We start from the raw sequence: 19,104 nt of genomic DNA, 5'->3' as shown, positions 1-19,104 counted from the left end.
AATCAAAACAACTAGTCATTAACTAAACAATTTAGTGTGTTATTGTTTAATCAATGTATCCATGGAGACCACTTTTTTCCAAATAATCTTTCAAAAATCCGGTTCGAAAACTAATTTAAAATCAAAACGACTAGTAAGTACTGGTTATAATAAACTAACAATTTAATATGCTTTTGTTTAATCAATGTATCCATGGAGACCTCTTCTTTCCAGGTAATTTTACAAAAAACTGGCTCCAAAACTTATTTCAAATCTAAGCATCTACTGGTTAAAATAAACTAACAATTTAGTGTGTTGTTGTTTAATCAATGTACTGTATCCATGGAGACCACTTTTTTCCAAGTAATTTTTCAAAAATCCGGTTCCAAAACTAATTTAAAATCAAAACAACTAGTCAGTACTGGTTATAATAAACTAACAATTTAACATGTTTTTGTTTAATCAATGTTTCCATGGAGACCACTGTTTTCCAGGTAATGTTTCAAAAAACTGGTTCCAAAACGTATTTCAAATCAAAACAACTATCCAACAAACAATTTAGTGTGTTGTTTAATAAATGTATCATGGAGACCACTTTTGTCATGGTAATTTTTCAAAAAACTTTAAAAAAAAACTTATTTCAAATCAAAACAACTTGTCATTAACTAAACAATTTAGTGTGTTATTGTTTAATCAACGTATCCATGGAGACCACTTTTGTCCTTGTAATTTTTAAAAAATCCGGTTCCAAAACTAATTTCAAATCAAAACAACTAGTCAGTACTGGTTATAATAAACTAACAATTTAATATGTTTTTGTTTAATCAATGTATCCATGGAGACCACTGTTTTCCATGTATGTTTTCATAAAACTGGTTGGAATTTTTTTTTTCAAATCAAAACAACTATTCAACATTAACTAAACAATTTAGTGTATTGTTGTTTAATCAATGTATCCATGGAGACCACTTTTTTCCAAATAATTTTTCAAAAATCCGGTTCCAAAAATAATTTCAAATCAAAACAACTAGTCAGTACTGGTTAAAATAAACTAACAATTTAACATGTTTTTGTTTAATCAATGTTTCCATGGAGACCACTGTTTTCCAGGTAATGTTTCAAAAAACTGGTTCCAAAACTTATTTCAAATCAAAACAACTATCCAACATTAACTAAACAATTTAGTGGGTTGTTGTTTAATCAATGTATCAATGAAGACCACTTTTGTCGTGGTAATTTTTCAAAAAACTTTTTAAAAAACGTATTTCAAATCAAAACAACTAGTCAGTACTGGTTATAATATACTAACAATTTAACATGTTTTTGTTTAATCAATGTTTCCATGGAGACCACTGTTTTCCAGGTAATGTTTCAAAAATCTGGTTCCAAAACTAATTTCAAATCAAAACAACTAGTCAGTACTGGTTAAAATAAACTAACAATTTAACATGTTTTTGTTTAATCAATGTTTCCATGGAGACCACTGTTTTCCAGGTAATGTTTCAAAAAACTGGTTCCAAAACTTATTTCAAATCAAAACAACTATCCAACATTAACTAAACAATTTAGTGGGTTGTTGTTTAATCAATGTATCAATGAAGACCACTTGTGTCGTGGTAATTTTTCAAACAACTTTTTAAAAAAACTTTTTTCAAATCAAAACAACTATTCAACTTTAACTAAACAATTTAGTGTGTTGTTGTTTAATCACTGTATCCATGGAGACCACTTTTGTACTGGTAATTTTTCAAAAATCCGGTTCCAAACTAATTTCAAATCAAAACAACTAGTCAGTACTGGTTATAATAAACTAACAATTTAATATGTTTTTGTTTAATCAATGTATCCATGGAGACCACTGTTTTCCAGGTAATGTTTCAAAAAACTGGTTCCAAAACTTATTTCAAATCAAAACAACTATTCAACATTAACTAAACAATTTAGTGTGTTGTTGTTTAATCAATGTAGTGTATCCATGGAGACCACTTTTTTCCAAGTAATTTTTCAAAAATCCGGTTCCAAAACTAATTTCAAATCAAAACAACTAGTCAGTACTGGTTATAATAAACTAACAATTTAATATGTTTTTGTTTAATCAATGTATCCATGGAGACCACTGTTTTCCATGTATGTTTTCATAAAACTGGTTGTAAAAAATTTTTTCAAATCAAAACAACTATTCAACATTAACTAAACAATTTAGTGTGTTGTTGTTTAATCAACAACACACTAAAACCAGGTAATTTTACAAAAAACTGGTTCCAAAACTTATTTCAAATCTAAACAACTAGTCAGTACTGGTTATAATAAACTAACAATTTAACATGTTTTTGTTTAATCAGTGTTTCCATGGAGACCACTGTTTTCCAGGTAATGTTTCAAAAAACTGGTTCCAATACTTATTTCAAATCAAAACAACTATTCAACATTAACTAAACAATTTAGTGTGTTGTTGTTTAATCAATGTATCCATGGAGACCACTTTTTTCCAAGTAATTTTTCAAAAATCCGGTTCCAAAACCAATTTAAAATCAAAACAACTAGTCAGTACTGGTTAAAATAAACTAACAATTTAACATGTTTTTGTTTAATCAATGTTTCCATGGAGACCACTGTTTTCCAGGTAATGTTTCAAAAAACTGGTTCCAAAACTTATTTCAAATCTAAACAACTATTCAACATTAACTAAACAATTTAGTGTGTTGTTGTTTAATCAACGTATCCATGGAGACCACTTTTGTCGTGGTAATTTTTCAAAAATCCGGTTCCAAAACTAATTTCAAATCAAAACAACTAGTCAGTACTGGTTATAATAAACTAACAATTTAATATGTTTTTGTTTAATCAATGTATCCATGGAGACCACTGTTTTCCATGTATGTTTTCATAAAACTGGTTGGAATTTTTTTTTTTCAAATCAAAACAACTATTCAACATTAACTAAACAATTTAGTGTGTTGTTGTTTAATCAATGTATCCATGGAGACCACTTTTTTCCAAATAATTTTTCAAAAATCCGCTTCCAAAACTAATTTCAAATCAAAACAACTAGTCAGTACTGGTTAAAATAAACTAACAATTTAACATGTTTTTGTTTAATCAATGTTTCCATGGAGACCACTGTTTTCCAGGTAATGTTTCAAAAAACTGGTTCCAATACTTATTTCAAATCAAAACAACTAGTCAGTACTGGTTAAAATAAACTAACAATTTAACATGTTTTTGTTTAATCAATGTATCCATGGAGACCACTTTTTTCCAAGTAATTTTTCAAAAATCCGGTTCCAAAACCAATTTAAAATCAAAACAACTAGTCAGTACTGGTTAAAATAAACTAACAATTTAACATGTTTTTGTTTAATCAATGTTTCCATGGAGACCACTGTTTTCCAAGTAATGTTTCAAAAAACTGGTTCCAAAACTTATTTCAAATCTAAACAACTATCCAACATTAACTAAACAATTTAGTGTGTTGTTGTTTAATCAATGTATCCACGGAGACCACTTCTGTCGTGGTAATTTTTCAAAAAACTTTTTAAAAAACTTATTTAAAATCAACACAACTAGTCAGTACTGGTTATAATAAACTAACAATTTAACATGGTTTTGTTTAATCACTGTTTTCCAGGTAATGTTTAGAAAAACTGGTTCCAAAACTAATTTCAAATCAAAACAACTAGTCTGGGAATGCATCCTGCTATAGTGCAAGTATGTAACCAGTGGCTGTAGGCCACAGCTGGCTTCTCCAGCCTGCCATGCGGTAGTTTTTGTTAGCCTTTGCTTGTTTGCTTTTTTGTTGAGACTTTGGCCTGGTGGGACCGGTTGTCCTATTTTCGTGTCTTTTACAGTAGGTTCCCTTTTTTTTTTTTTTGCTTTAGTCCGGTACTAGAAGGTGCTTCAGCGGCCCTGTATAGGGTTGGCCCCCTGTGTCATGATTTGGTTTTGCTGAGGTGAGAGAGGACGCAGGCAGACCCAGGTAAAGTGATGATGGTTTAATGATTAAATAATCCAAAGAACAGGTTTCTAAGGGAGCGACGGCGAAGACAGGGTAGTACACATGACGAGGATCCGACAAGAGACAAAGACAACAGGTGGACTTAAATACACGAGAAGGATAATCAGGAAACTAGACACAGCTGGGATCAATCAACAGGGAAGACAGGACAGAGGCTCACAGGGAAACAGGACTAAACACAGAAAATCTCAAAATAACTACACAGAAAAAACACAGATCACAACACCCTGCTGCACCTTTTTGTTATTTTTGATCAGCTCACCATGTCCATCTTTCTGTTAATACTTTTGGGTTTGTTTTTTTTTTCTTTTTTCTCAAACACGGGGATTGAGGGTATTTAACTCTCTTTTTCTGAACCAAAAGAAATTTCCTAGAGAGTTTTTGAATAAAGAGAATATTTGAATCCTCCCAATTGCATATGTGTCCTCAAATATGTTGTGCCCTTTTGGACGTGCAACCTAGGAAATATATAGTAGTGCCCTTTTAATGAGCATTTCGTTATGTTCAGGTGTCAAAGAATGGACCCAGATAGCACAGAATGACTGAAACAACACTGAATCAATGTCAGCCAGAAATATTGAATCAATGTTGAACGCTGACATTGAAACATTAAAAGTGGTCGGTGACTTGAATGTTGAATCAACGTTAGGGTTTCAACCATAACTGACATTATATCAATGTTGATTCAACCATCATTTGTATGTCAATTTACATGCATATTTGTGTTGATATTGCATTGAATCAGTTAGGAATCAACATTGATTCAACCTTCATCTGAATGTGGTTCTGCACACATATTTCTGTTTATTTTACATTGAATCAATGTTGATTCAACACTCATTTGACTGTGGCTCTGCATGCATATTTGTGTTGATTCTACATTGAATCAGTCAGGAATCAATGTTGATTCAACCATCATCTGAACGTGGATCTGGACACATTTCTGTTGATTCTACATTGAATTAGTAAGGAATCAATGTTGATTCAACCTTCATCTGAATGTTTTTCTGCACACGGCCTTGGCAACCTTTGCTTCATGTCTTCCCCCTTTTCTCTTTACCCCCTTTCTTGTCAATTAACTATCAAAAAAAAACTTTAACAAAATAAAATGTGAAAATTGAAAACCCTCACCTAAAATTAAAATTGTTTCACCGATTCAACCAAAAATCAACCATTCATCAGACCTCGGCATTTCAGTCATCAGATTTCAACCACAAAATAATTCATTCAATCAAAAACATTGATTGAATGACACAGTCTCAAAGGTTTGATTGGATGGTTGTTTGATGGTTGATCCACCATCATTTGTCGACTTCAACCAAAAATCAACGATTCTAACTATTTTTCAATGTTGATTTAACATCGTGTGCTATCTGGGGATACATTTGAAAATTGCAAAATAGTAGCTCTCGAAGACAGGACAAAAACAGATTCTCTGAACTCATTAAGATAATAGGAAAACCTATTTGTAGGTCACAAAAACAAATGTGACATTTTTAATAGTGCAGTACTCAGAAAGGCCAGACAAATGACTATTCAGGTTCAGTTATTGCAGTATCAATGTATTAAATCTATCAGACATAGTAAAAAAAATGTCAACATTTTTGTGTCTAATCAACACATAGTTCTGGGTTCCCTGGGTTATTAAAATAAAAGGAAATAATCAGAACATTTCATGAAGTAGGTCAAAATATGAACGACACAGTGAATGTTAGAGGGAACTTCCAAATGTACAACTGAAAGATGATTAATCGTGTCAATTCAACAAAACTGAAATAAATATAAAATCAAAAGTGAAATCCATATCATAAAATTAAAACATAATTTGAAAATTTAAAGTTGAACTTTAACTTAAAAAATAAATGAAATACAGTAAAAATGATATAAATAAAACAGTAGGTATTTTGGGAGCATGATCAATTTAACGATTCCTACATGACTTATAAAAATCTGACATCACATCATTACACATTCATATTTTACATAGGGTTTTTGTTCATTAAGTATTTCTTAGTATTCTTCTCTGGTTGAAACAAAATAATGTAACACTTTGGAGCAAATATACACAGTATCAGTCCAAAACTGGAGGCCAGAATAGCAAATATCTCCACAGCCACAGTAAATTTTCCAGGAGAGCTGACATAAGCTGGGATGAAGGTGATCCAGACGGAACAGAATATCAACATGCTGAAGCTTATCATCTTGGCTTCGTTGAAATTATCGGGTAGTTTCCGAGCTAGAACAGCTAACACAAAGCAAAACACAGCCAGCAGGCCGATGTAGCCGAGCACAGCCCAGAAACCAACAGCAGAGCCTAACGCACATTCCAGGATGATCTTCTCCTTGTAGGTGGTCAGATTTTTCACTGGGAAGGGAGGACTCACAACTAACCAAATGATACATATTAAAACTTGGATAAAAGTTACAGACACTACAGTCATTCTTTGTTGTACAGGTCCAAACCATTTCATAACATTGTTACCAGGAAGTGTAGCTTTAAAGGCCATTAGAACCACTATAGTTTTCCCAAGAACACAGGAGATACAGAGAACAAATGTGATGCCAAACGCTGTGTGCCGCAGCATGCAGGACCACTCAGAGGGGGCTCCAATGAAAGTTAGTGAACATAAGAAACACAGAGTCAGAGAGAAGAGCAGCAGGAAGCTCAGCTCTGAGTTGTTGGCTCTGACAATTGGAGTTGTTCTGTGATGGAAGAAAACTAATGACGTAATGATGGCCAGAAAAGCTCCACAAAGAGAAAATACAGCCAGGATGATTGACAGGACTTCATCGAAGGAAAGAAACTCCACAGGTTTGGGAAAACAGGCATCTCTCTTTGCATTTGACCAGAACTCTCCTGGACACACAATGCAATCAGGAGAATCTGAAAATAAAGATATAAACGGTTGTTACTCCTTCACTGTTTGATGATGCAGGTTTGCAGGAAAACATTACAATCACCTGTCATATTACTGATCTCTCCCTCAGGACATGGTATACAGTCATAGCAGCAGATTGGTTTTCCTTTCTGTAACACTTTACGAGTTCCTGGAGGACAACTATCGGAGCAAAGGGAGACTGGAACCTGAAACAGAAAAAGAAATAGTGAAACAAATGATTTTCAAGAAGATGAGCAATGTTGCACTTTTTTCATTACTTGCGTTTCTCCATTAAACCAGGATAGATTCTTGTAAATGCGAAACTCCTGTCCTTTTGGCAGTGAAGCATCATAGTACCCCACTGTTACCAGTTCAATAATCCCACTCTCACTCTTCTGCCAGTTAACAACATCATATGAAGCCACAGGGTCTCCATTAGCATCAAAAGACACATGGTAACCATTCTGCGTAAAATTCACTCTCTTTAGCTCAGTGAACACCTGACAAAATGTAAATCACAATAATTAAATAAAAGGAGCAATGAAAAATTCAACAACACTGAAATAGCAAAGAAAGATTTCTTTATTCCTGATCAAGAGAAAAAAATATTTTTACTATCATTTGATCTCACCTGATGTAAGTTCAACCCTTTTTGTTTCTTACAGGTAGTAGTTAAATTAGTTTCCTGACACACTGCAGTGTGAATAGCATGTGCTATGGCATAAACAGCCTTGTACACCATGTTGGTAATTCTGAATTTAGACGTTTCAGTATAAGGGATCTTGAGAGTCATTAAGTTTTCAGTTCCATCACAAAGCTTCATTTCTGTTGAATTAGCTAAAAATAGGCAAAGAAAAATAAAGTGTTATGATAATTTAATATTGATTTTATATTGATTCTTTCAGCATTTCAACTTAGTTATACGTATTAACCTTAGGGCAATGAGAGGTTTAAAATTTCATATGAATATTGTATATCTTGTCATCAAAAGACTTCCAAGTATAATAAAAGAACCCATTATAATTTCACAAGTTGAAAGAAATACAGTATTCTGTCTAAAGAATATGATCAAGTTTGAACCTTTAATCATACTTAATAAGAGAGAAATCTAAACTGGGAATTGATCATGTTCGTATCTCACTTTTCGTCAAGCTGCAGTTGAATGCTTCCTCCCAGAAGTCTGTGAGGACGGAGGAGGCGGCTACTTCAGAGGGAGAGAGACCCAGCAGGAAGTCTCCAAATCCAGGGATGACAGATTGCTGAATAGCAACTCCAATGGCTCCTGCACAGAAACTGAATCTCATTGGCTGAAGGTCTGTTATCCAGCCCTCACTTCCAATCCACTGACGAGGAGGAGAAGGTTGTTGGTTTAGCTCCTCGAACAGGAGTTTTATATCACCATCAGCAATAAATGCCACTATAGCAATTGCTGTCGACCTGAAGAGATAATAGATTTTACTGTGTAAAACTGATAAACCTTTCCAGCAGTTTCTAGATTTACTGGAATAAAAGTGAAATATATAATTGCTTAACTTTTTAAAAGTAGTTACAAAACATTTCTGTATCTAACCGAAGAACGCAAACCAAATCAAAGATGCATAAACCTGCGGATAACATCAGCGACTGTTTGGATCTTGCTCTTTGGGTCGGTCCGATAGAAAGATTCAGTGTACTCCACACAGATCTCTTCTCTGTGTGCTGCTTCAAGAAAAGAGGCCATGCCATTTCTTCCATAATCTGTGTTAGAGTAAATGGCTCCTATCCAAGTCCAGCCAAAGTGTTTCACCAGTTTGGCCAATGCATCAGCTTGATAATGGTCACTGGGAATTGTTCTGAAGAAAGTTGGGAACTGCTGCTTATTTGACAGGCAGGCACAGGTAGAAAAGTGGCTCACCTAAAGCAAAAACAAACAAAAATTATCATTTAACAGACAAATACTACAATAAATTTTTATATTTTGTAATAAATTCAAACAATTTACCAGAGGAATATTGAAGGGACCAAAGATGCGTGAAATGCCAATAGATGGTGTGGAACTAGAGGCACCAATAACACCCATTACTACACCTAAATTAGAACAATTATGGCCTGTCTGAATCATGGGGTCTTCCCCATTTGACAGCTGAAATGCAACATGAGTGGCCACAGACACAGAGGCGCATGTGTCATAGATCTTATACCCGAGTTTAATCCCAGGCAGCAGCTTTGTGCTGTTGTTTATCTCCTCAATTGCAAAGATCATTGCACGGCCAAGACGTAGTTCACGACTGTTGACACTGCACACAGACATTTACATATTACTGCTTTTTTTCTTTTTTTGAAGAAAATCTTTTTACATTTTCACAAACCAGATAATACAATATACTAAAGAGTATCATCTACTAATAAAGTTTGTTCTTATCACTGCTGACCCTCTCCATTCACCTTGGCAGATGAAGTTGTGCCCTCTACACAAGTTCACCAATACAGAAACGGATTTTTACTCTGTTGAAATTAATTTTGATGTTAAAAATAATAATACAAAATCTGTTAAATAAATCATTGCACTTTGCAGCATTCAAATAAAAACCTTTTCAGTTTTTAGCATAACTCTCTTCATATGCTCCCTCTTACCAACCTCCCTGTGCAGGTGGGCGGCTCAGGCACAGTTGTGTAGCTGTGAATCTTTGTGATCTCCTTGTAACGAAAGGAAAAAACGCCACCAATAATGAACTCCCCATCCATTGAGAATGCAGGTATACGAGCTGTACCCTGCAGAGTACAATTGATAGCTAAAGCCCCATTTTTGACTTTATCTGATACACCAAAAGCAACAAATATGAGGGAAATATGAGCCAGTCTTAAGCCATTAAGGAGAGATAAGTTCTCCATCCCTCAAGTCTGTAAAGGTGGATGTGAGTGTTGCTACTGCTTCATATAACTCTTCTCCAAAACATCATTACATCACATAGATTACATCATCTGGCTGTCTGATTTGTTCTTACCATCCATGGATTTTGTTAGCAGCGTCATTCTTGTTTTTGCAACCCATGTAAGACATAAACTCCTTTTTGTGATATAGCTGCACAGTTATAATTAGCCCCAGCAGGGGGCGCTCTATTACTTACATGTAGTATGAGGAGGATAAGATGGTCCTTTTTAGACTTGCTGTGTTCCAGAAAAGTCCCAAAACATGGTAAAAAAGTACACCCGAAGTGTTCCATGAAATTTTTTTTTATGTGTCGAACTTTTTTTAACAGATTATAACTTGTTTATAGTTGGGCTTGTTGGGGACAACAGAGTTTTGTATCAATTCGTTTTGTGGAGCTCTGGTGAGTCATGTTAGCAACAATTGCTAACTGATAGCTTCTTTTTTAATATAGTTAAATGAACTTCAGGACATTTACTATTTTCAGTAACAACTGTAATGATAATTGCTAATAAAAGAAGTTATCGGAAGGGGGCTTTCGGGTATCGAAATCAATATATCAAGAGACAGCATCAGACATGGATGCTCCAAATGCCAATGTGTGTTAGCAGTTCTAAAGTTATTTGAGTAGATCCAACAAAATTATGATTAGTTATGCAACCATTGTCTGCTACAATCTGATAAGCTAGATCAAACTATAATTAATCAATCAATCAAATTTTATTTTTATAGCACATTTCAGCAGCAAGGCATTTCAAAGTGCTTTACATCATTATACACAAAAACACAGAATATGTAACATTGAATAAACAATAACAAAAAAGTTAGTTAAAATGTTGTTTAACAGGGACTCTAACCCTTAGGACTTTAGTTGAAACGTCGTCAACTGGGACTCTAACCTACCCAAGGACTTAACCTGGGCATGAGGACTCAGAACCAGACCTGGCTTTAGTAGTTCAGTGGTTATTTTACATGTGCACCGACAGTACCAGCAATCTCCAACTATGCAGGTGAACTTGATTTCACCCTCCGGTTTAATGACTTAGGAACTTCAAAGTTAACCTGGCTCCAGTAGTTTAGTGGCTATTTTCATCAGCACAGTGACGTTTGGGAGCATTGACTAATCTAAAACGGTACTTTCCTTACCCTGGTTCTCCAGAACCAGGGGGTCTTATGAGGGGTCTGTACTCGGGATTCAGTCACCAGAACCCCACAAGACGAAGGTCAAAAAATCCTCCTGCTTTGGGATCATCAGGGACCTTAAACCTAACCCTTCCCTCATAACCCTAACCCTATAACCCTAGCTCAAGAACCATGGAGTACCAAGGACTTAATCTTGAACTAGCCTTGGTTCTCCAGATCCAGGGGATCTTATGTACCTTCTCTACCTGAGATTCAGGCACCCAAACCCTGCATGGACCTCGCCTGGACCACCCCCTGGAGCTCCAGAACCAACACCAACACCACTGGTCCCACAGAACTCCAACATACCTTCCCAATGTATCCCAGTACTCTGCAAAGAAGAGAAGCCTCAAATATTCCCTTAGGACACAGCCCATGCTCCCTTGTGGTAGCCCGACCCTCCCTCACACACTCACAGTGGACCCTTGCAACCGGTCCACCCGTGGACCCACGAAACCCCAACACACACACCCGGTCCCGAAAAACCCTAACACACTTCCAGTCGACCACCGGGCTCAGAAAGCAAGAAAAGTCTACAATGCTCCCTTAGAACACAGCCCATGCTCCCCCATGGCAGCCAGCCACCCACCATGACTCCGATTGTAATACAAGAGCTCCATCCAGTGGAAAATGCAGAAAAGTTCAATTCTCCCAAATGTCGCAGAAATCACCTAAAAGTTCCCATTTGCTTAATGCCAAAATGTACGTGTTTGCTTTCTCTGATACCAGAGAGCCTTTTCCAGCATGTCGGCACATATTGAATGGGATTCTTGAGACTAAATGGAGCCCTACCCTAAACCTTAGGACTTTAGTTGAAAATAGGGGTGAAAGAAGTTTTTAATTCTTGGGGGAACTATGACAAAAAAAATTGCATGTATTGCATATGTATATATTGCTTCTTTGTGTGCTTTGGAGTTTCTGTGCTGATTACTTTTTTGCGCAGCAATAAAAGCTGGGTAGCTCTTGAATTGCTACAAAATAAAGCTGTATTTCCCTCAGCCCACTGGCTGCAATGTTGACAACTTGAGATGCCCTGGGACCTAAATCCTGAACATTATGCCATGAAGTACATCCCAGTTTTCCATGTCTGGCATATAATCATTCATTTTAGTTTTTAAACTGGCTCTATTATCCTGTGTCCAGACAGAGGGATAATCAGTAGCCCAGCATCATGACCTGTTTGTTCTGAAGATCCTGCAGCTTCCACTTCTCTTCCTAACATGGCGCCGGAACCACAGAGCTCTGTTAAGTTAAAAGCACATCTTCTGAAGTTGGGATATTTTTTCCCCAACAGGTTCCAGAGGAATCACCTCAAACCAAATGTTGGACTGGATTTTATTTCAATGTCATTTGTGAATGTTAGAGCCTCATTTTCAACAGTGGATCTATAAAGGTTGAAAAAGGTTCTCATTTTGGAGAAAATCTCAACATTAATATTTCCACTAAAGAGCCAAAAAAATTGTTTGATAAAGGAAAAGCCTCTCAGACTCTGAGCCCAACAGCACCAAAGTATTTTTTTATATTAGACATTTAATTTCACATAATTATGGCAGTAGAAGCCATTTGTTTGATACTTAATTAAACGTACTTAGCGTGTTTGATGTTTGTTGTAAATGACGTATAGTCACAAAGAACGAGGTTATTAGTCCAAGTTTGTCGTTTATTGATAGTTCAGAAATTACAGCGGCTGTGATGCGCCACAGCAAAGGTAAACAACCTGAACAGGTGATCAACTCAAAACCACTCCTACCTTTTTACTCTCCATCTCTGTCATTTAAGCACACCCGTTGCCATGGCAACCTCCTGCGCTCCACAAGCCGACCAGATATTACGTTAAAAACATAACATTCAGTCCGATATTAGGTTTTCAGGCTTGATATTTATTTTGCGATTATTAATCAGCCTCCCTAAACACAGCAGTGATTGATTAGTTCATTTTAAACTCCTGTTCTGCTCATTATTTTTGGTAATGGAACGAAACGCACAGAATTGCGCAACACCTTGTTGAAACAACAATCACAGATTATTATGGTTGGGTCATTAATTTTAACACGTTTTGTTCTTTAATAAAGTTACGAACGTTTTGATGAGGAGCCAGAGGTGGACGTGCTGGTCTCAGCGTCCTGGCGGCGTTCAGTTTGTCACCTAATGCCGATGTCATGGTTTGAGGTTTTGGTGAGGTGAGATGAGATGAGACGCAGGCAGGCCAGGATGAGGATGAAAATGATTATTTTAATGAATAAGTCCAACAGCGGACGCACAGGGAAACAGACTGACAAGATGATACACGACGAGGATCCGACAAGAGACAAAGACAACAGGTGGACTTAAATACATGAGAAGGGTAATCAGGAAACTAGACACAGCTGGGATCAATCAACAGGGAGGACAGGACAGAGACTCACAGGGAAACGGGTCTAAACACAGAAAATCTCTCAAGACAACTACACAGAAAAACACAGATCACCACAGCCGAGATCGACTCAAAACCTTCCGCGATCAACATATTGCAGCCCTGCTCTAGAAAAGCACAAAGAGGTCAGAAACAATATGAAATGGGGAAAAAAGTTATTTATGAACCGATTAAGTCGTGCTTTAGGTTGTTCTTGAAAAACGAATCAGTCACGGCTGACTGATTAGTCAGTCAGCCATGTCTGATTAATCAGTCACAGCTGATTCTTTACAGCAGACAGCCGCTCCCCTTTCTTGCACAGTACCCTGCCGTACCCCCTTACCCTAACCCCTGGTTGAAACGCCATCAACTGGGACTCTAACCCTTAGGACTTTATAAAGGCTCATATTAACCTTAAGAGGGATTTAAACCATTCCATGTGTGCCATTTAATAATGGCTTCCAGTGCATTGAGACAAAACCTGAAATAAAATGTAAAATCCAGACTCACCAATATGAATTTGGAGATTTCAAATTTAATTTGAAAATTTAAACATATGCTTCAACATTATTCTAAAATGTAAAAATGCAAAAATAAATGTGACATACATATTTGGTGACCATGAGCACTTTTCTTGTATGACTTATCACATCATTGCTGGCAATCTGACATTCAAGACATTTACAGTTTACATTGGGCTTTTGTTCATTAAATGTTTCTTAGTGTTTTTCTCTGGTTGAAACAAAATGATGAAACACTTTGGAGCAAATATACACAGTATCAGTCCAAAACTGGAGGCCAGAATAGCAAATATCTCCACAGCCACAGTAAATTTTCCAGGAGAGCTGACATAAGCTGGGATGAAGGTGATCCAGACGGAACAGAATATCAACATGCTGAAGCTTATCATCTTGGCTTCGTTGAAATTATCGGGTAGTTTCCGAGCTAGAACAGCTAACACAAAGCAAAACACAGCCAGCAGGCCGATGTAGCCGAGCACAGCCCAGAAACCAACAGCAGAGCCTAACGCACATTCCAGGATGATCTTCTCCTTGTAGGTGGTCAGATTTTTCACTGGGAAGGGAGGACTCACAACCAACCATATGATACATATTATAACCTGTATGAAGGTGATTGACACTACAGTCATTCTTTGCTGTGGAGGACCAAACCATTTCATTGCATTACTACCAGGAAATGTGGCTTTAAAGGCCATTAGAACCACTATAGTTTTGCCAAGAACACAGGAGATACAGAGAACAAATGTGATGCCAAACGCTGTGTGCCGCAGCATGCAGGACCACTCAGAGGGGGCTCCAATGAAAGTTAGTGAACATAAGAAACACAGAGTCAGAGAGAAGAGCAGCAGGAAGCTCAACTCTGAATTGTTTGCTCTGACAATTGGAGTTGTTCTGTGATGGAAGAAAATTAATGACGTAATGATGGCCAGAAAGGCTCCACAAAGAGAAAATACAGCCAGGATGATTGACAGGACTTCATCGAAGGAAAGAAACTCCACAGGTTTGGGAAAACAAGCATCTCTCTTTGCATTTGACCAGAACTCTCCTGGACACGGAATGCAATCAGGAGAATCTGAAAATAAAGTTATAAACGGTTGTTACTCCTTCACTGCTTGATGATGCAGGTTTGCAGGAAAACATTACAATCACCTGTCATATTACTGATCTCTCCCTCAGGACATGGTATACAGTCATAGCAACAGATTGGTTTTCCTTTCTGTAACACTTTACGAGTTCCTGGAAGACAACTCTCTGAGCAAACGGAGACTGGAACCTGAAACAGAAAAAAAATAGTGAAACAAATGATTTTCAAGAAGATGAGCAACGTTGCACTTTTTTCATTACTTGTGTTTCTCCATTAAACCAGGTTAGATTCTTGTAAATGCGAAACTCCTGTCCTTTTGGCAGTGAAGCATCATAGTACCCCACTGTTACCAGTTCAATAATCCCACTCTCACTCTTCTGCCAGTTAACAACATCATATGAAGCCACAGGGTCTCCATTAGCATCAAAAGACACATGGTAACCATTCTGGGTGAAGTTTACTCTCTTTAGCTCAGTTAAAACCTGACAAGATATAAATCACAATAATTAAAGAAAAGGAGCAATGAGAAATTCAACAACACTGAAATAGCAAAGAAAGATTTCTTTATTCCTGATCAAGAGAAAAAATATTTTTACTATCATTTGATCTCACCTGATGTAAGTCCAACCCTTTTTGTTTCTTACAGGTAGTAGTGAAATTAGTTTCTTGACACACTGCAGTGTGAATAGCATGTGCTATGGCATAAACAGCCTTGTACACCATGTTGGTAATTCTGAATTTAGACGTTTCAGTATAAGGGATCTTGAGAGTCATTAAGTCTTCAGTTCCATCACAAAGCCTCTCTTTTGTAGAGGCATCTGAAAAAAGGAAAAAAAGAAGAAGGAAGTGTTGTCATACATTTGTTTTACATAATAAATCCCTTAGAGTTTCAGCTCAGTTACACCCAATAAAATGATGCATAAAATGATATTGAAAATTACTGTGGGATGAATATCATATAAAATATATTGTATCATCGAGTTAATTTTGAATGTCAGTAGAAGACACATATTGATTTCTATATAAAATATTTGATCATTAAAAAAAAAAAATCTAAATATAATTTGGTATTGATCCTGTTCGTATCTCACTTTTCGTCAAGCTGCAGTTGAATGCTTCCTCCCAGAAGTCTGTGAGGACGGAAGAGGCGGCTACTTCAGAGGGAGAGAGACCCAGCAGGAAGTCTCCAAATCCAGGGATGACAGATTGCTGAATAGCAACTCCAATGGCTCCTGCACAGAAACTGAATCTCATCAGCTGAAGGTCTGTTATCCAGCCCTCACTTCCAATCCACTGACGAGGAGGAGATGGTTGTTGGTTTAGCTCCTCAAACAGGAGTTTTATATCGCCATCAGTTATAAATGCCACTATAGCAATTGCTGTCGACCTGAAGAGATAATAGATTTTACCTTGTAAAACTGATAAACCTTTCCAGCAGTTTCTAGATTTACTGGAATAAAAGTGGAATATTTAATTGCTTAACTTTTTAAAAGTAGTTACAAAACATTTCTATGTCTAACCAAAGAACACAAACCAAATAAAGATGCATAAACCTGCGTATAACATCAGCGACTGTTTGGATCTTGCTCTTTGGGTCGGTCCGATAGAAAGATTCAGTGTACTCCACACAGATCCCTTCTCTGTGTGCTGCTTCAAGAAAAGAGGCCATGCCATTTCTTCCATAATCTGAGTCAGAATGGATTGTTCCTATCCAAGTCCAGCCAAAGTGTTTCACTAGTTTGGCCAGTGCATCAGCTTGATAATGGTCACTGGGAATTGTTCTGAAGAAAGTTGGGAACTGCTGCTTATTTGACAGGCAGGCACATGTAGCAAAGTGGCTCACCTAAAGCAAAAACAAACAAAAAATGATCTTTTTAACAGACAAATACTACAATAAATTTTTATATTTTGTGATAAATTCAAACAATTTACCAGAGGAATATTGAAGGGACCAAAGATGCGTGAAATGCCAATAGATGGTGTGGAACTAGAGTCACCAATAACACCCATTACTACACCTAAATTAGAACAATTATGGCCTGTCTGAATCATGGGGTCCTCCCCATTTGACAGCTGAAATGCCACATGAGTGGCCACAGACACAGAGGCGCATGAATCGTAGATCTTATACCCGAGTTTAATCCCAGGCAGCAGCTTTGTGCTGTTGTTTATCTCCTCAATTGCAAAGATCATTGCACGGCCAAGACGTAGTTCACGACTGTTGATACTGCACACAGACATTTACAGCATGTTAATATATATGTATATATACATGTATATATTTATGTATGAATATATATATATATATATATATATATATATATATATATATATATATATATATATATATATATATATATATATATATAATGGGAACACTTTAACAATAAAGTGAACACTGAAGTGTTCCCTTAATTTTTTTGAGCAGTATATATATATGAATGATTGTTCACAATATCACAAATACAATCTAGATTTATATAACAAATAAAATCACCAAGATTTTAAGTAAATCTTTTTACATTTTCACAAACCAGATAATACCATATGCTAAAGAGTATCAACTACTAATAAAGTTTTTTCTTATCACTACTGACCCTCTCCATTCACCTTGGTAGATGAAGTTGTGCCATCTACACAAGTTCACCAATACAGAAACGGATTTTTACTCTGTTGAAATTAATTTTGATGTTAAAAATAATAATAAAAAAATCTGTTAAATAAATCATTGCACTTTGCAGCATTCAAATAAAAACCTTTTGAGTTTTTAGCATAAATCTCTTCATATGCTCCCTCTTACCAACCTCCCTGTGCAGGTGGGCGGCTCAGGCACAGTTGTGTAGCTGTGAATCTTTGTGATCTCCTTGTAACGAAAGGAAAAAACGCCACCAATAATGAACTCCCCATCCATTGAGAAAGCGGGTACATGAGCTGTACCCTGCAGAGTACAATTGATAGCTAAAGCCCCATTTTTGACTTTATCTGATACACCAAAAGCAACAAATATGACCCAAATATGAGCCAGTCTTAAGCCATTAAGGAGAGATAAGTTCTCCATCCCTCAAGTCTGTAAAGGTGGATGTGAGTGTTGCTACTGCTCCATATAACTCTTCTCCAAAACATCATTACATCACATAGATTACATCATCTGGCTGTCTGATTTGTTCTTACCATCCATGGATTTTGGTAGCAGCGTCATTCTTGTTTTTGCAACCCATGTAAGACATAAACTCCTCTTTGTGATATAGCTGCACAGTTTTAATTAGCCCCAGCAGGGGGCGCTCTATTACTTATGTGTACTTATAGGATAGTAAAGAGCAAGTCCTTTTTAGACTTGCTGTGTATCAGTAACATGGAAAAAACTACACCTGAAGTGTTCCATACAAACTTTTTTTATGTGTCTGACTTGGCTTAACAGATTATAACTCGCTTATAGTTGGGCTTTTTGCGGACAACAGAGTTTTGTATTTTGTGGAGCTCTGGTGAGTCATGTTATCAGTAGGGTTGAAACCATTCCTCGAGTGATTCGAGTACCTCGATTATTAAAATTCCTCGAGGAAAATTTACCTGCCTCTATGTGTCGTTAATTTGTTTCATTAGTTAATTTGTTTCATTAGTTAGCGCACCGTGTTCCGGCCGGGACATTATTTGTGGTGCGCGGAGCTCTGACTTCAACCTCTGAGTTGTTGGCGAAAGCTAAGTGTTAGAGGCATAACGTCGAATCTTCAAGGTCGGCCCGTGGGGATTTTATTGATTGGTGATAATGCCCGGGTTTTCATCGTTTTTGGGGGACCAATAAACATCCTTAAAATGACTGGAGCGATGCCTGGAGTACGGCAGCCTTTCTCCTCCGAGCGCTGCAGGTTCAGAGCGAACGGCAGGGAGAGCGCTGCGGGAGTATAGGTGGAGCGGATAGACTGAACACGGCGGGCGGCTGAGTAGTTGATGATTCGTTTGTTCCCTGGTCTATTTCCTCCCCTCTCCCCCATCTTACGTTCGTCCGTTCATTCACCTGCCCCCCACCTCCACCACCCGAAGCCCCCCACTCCAGGCAACATTTCCCGTATTCTCAAACCCGAAGCTTGACAGGTATGTTGCAAGGTGAGAGTTCTGTTAAACTCACTGAAGAAGAATACATAAACTA

The 19,104-nt window shown here is 36.9% G+C and overlaps 2 protein-coding genes across 2 annotated transcripts; both read right to left on the bottom strand.

Moving 5' to 3' along the window:
- Window positions 1–4,792: 4,792 nt before the first annotated feature.
- LOC145554620 (extracellular calcium-sensing receptor-like) lies at window positions 4,793–9,597 on the bottom strand. The gene is made up of 3 exons (XM_081614789.1): window positions 9,487–9,597; window positions 6,956–7,079; window positions 4,793–6,878 (listed from the first exon to the last, which is right to left on the bottom strand). Exons 1-3 carry the CDS (start codon window positions 9,595–9,597, stop codon window positions 5,974–5,976), a joined length of 1,140 nt encoding a protein of 379 aa, XP_081470915.1. The 3' UTR covers window positions 4,793–5,973.
- A 4,370-nt stretch (window positions 9,598–13,967) lies between these two features.
- On the bottom strand, window positions 13,968–17,153 carry LOC103474239 (extracellular calcium-sensing receptor-like). Its single transcript, XM_081614584.1, has 7 exons — window positions 16,893–17,153; window positions 16,514–16,803; window positions 16,052–16,347; window positions 15,573–15,778; window positions 15,221–15,442; window positions 15,026–15,149; window positions 13,968–14,948 (listed from the first exon to the last, which is right to left on the bottom strand). The coding sequence occupies exons 1-7, from the start codon at window positions 17,151–17,153 to the stop codon at window positions 14,044–14,046; spliced, it is 2,304 nt and encodes a 767-aa protein (XP_081470710.1). The 3' UTR covers window positions 13,968–14,043.
- Window positions 17,154–19,104: the final 1,951 nt, after the last annotated feature.

This window comes from Poecilia reticulata, chromosome 13 (assembly GCF_904066995.2).
Source record: "Poecilia reticulata chromosome 13, P_reticulata-male-v2, whole genome shotgun sequence".
NCBI classification, from domain to species: domain Eukaryota; kingdom Metazoa; phylum Chordata; class Actinopteri; order Cyprinodontiformes; family Poeciliidae; genus Poecilia; species Poecilia reticulata.
Note: the sequence above shows the minus strand (reverse complement) of the source record. Positions and strands in the feature narration are given on the sequence as shown.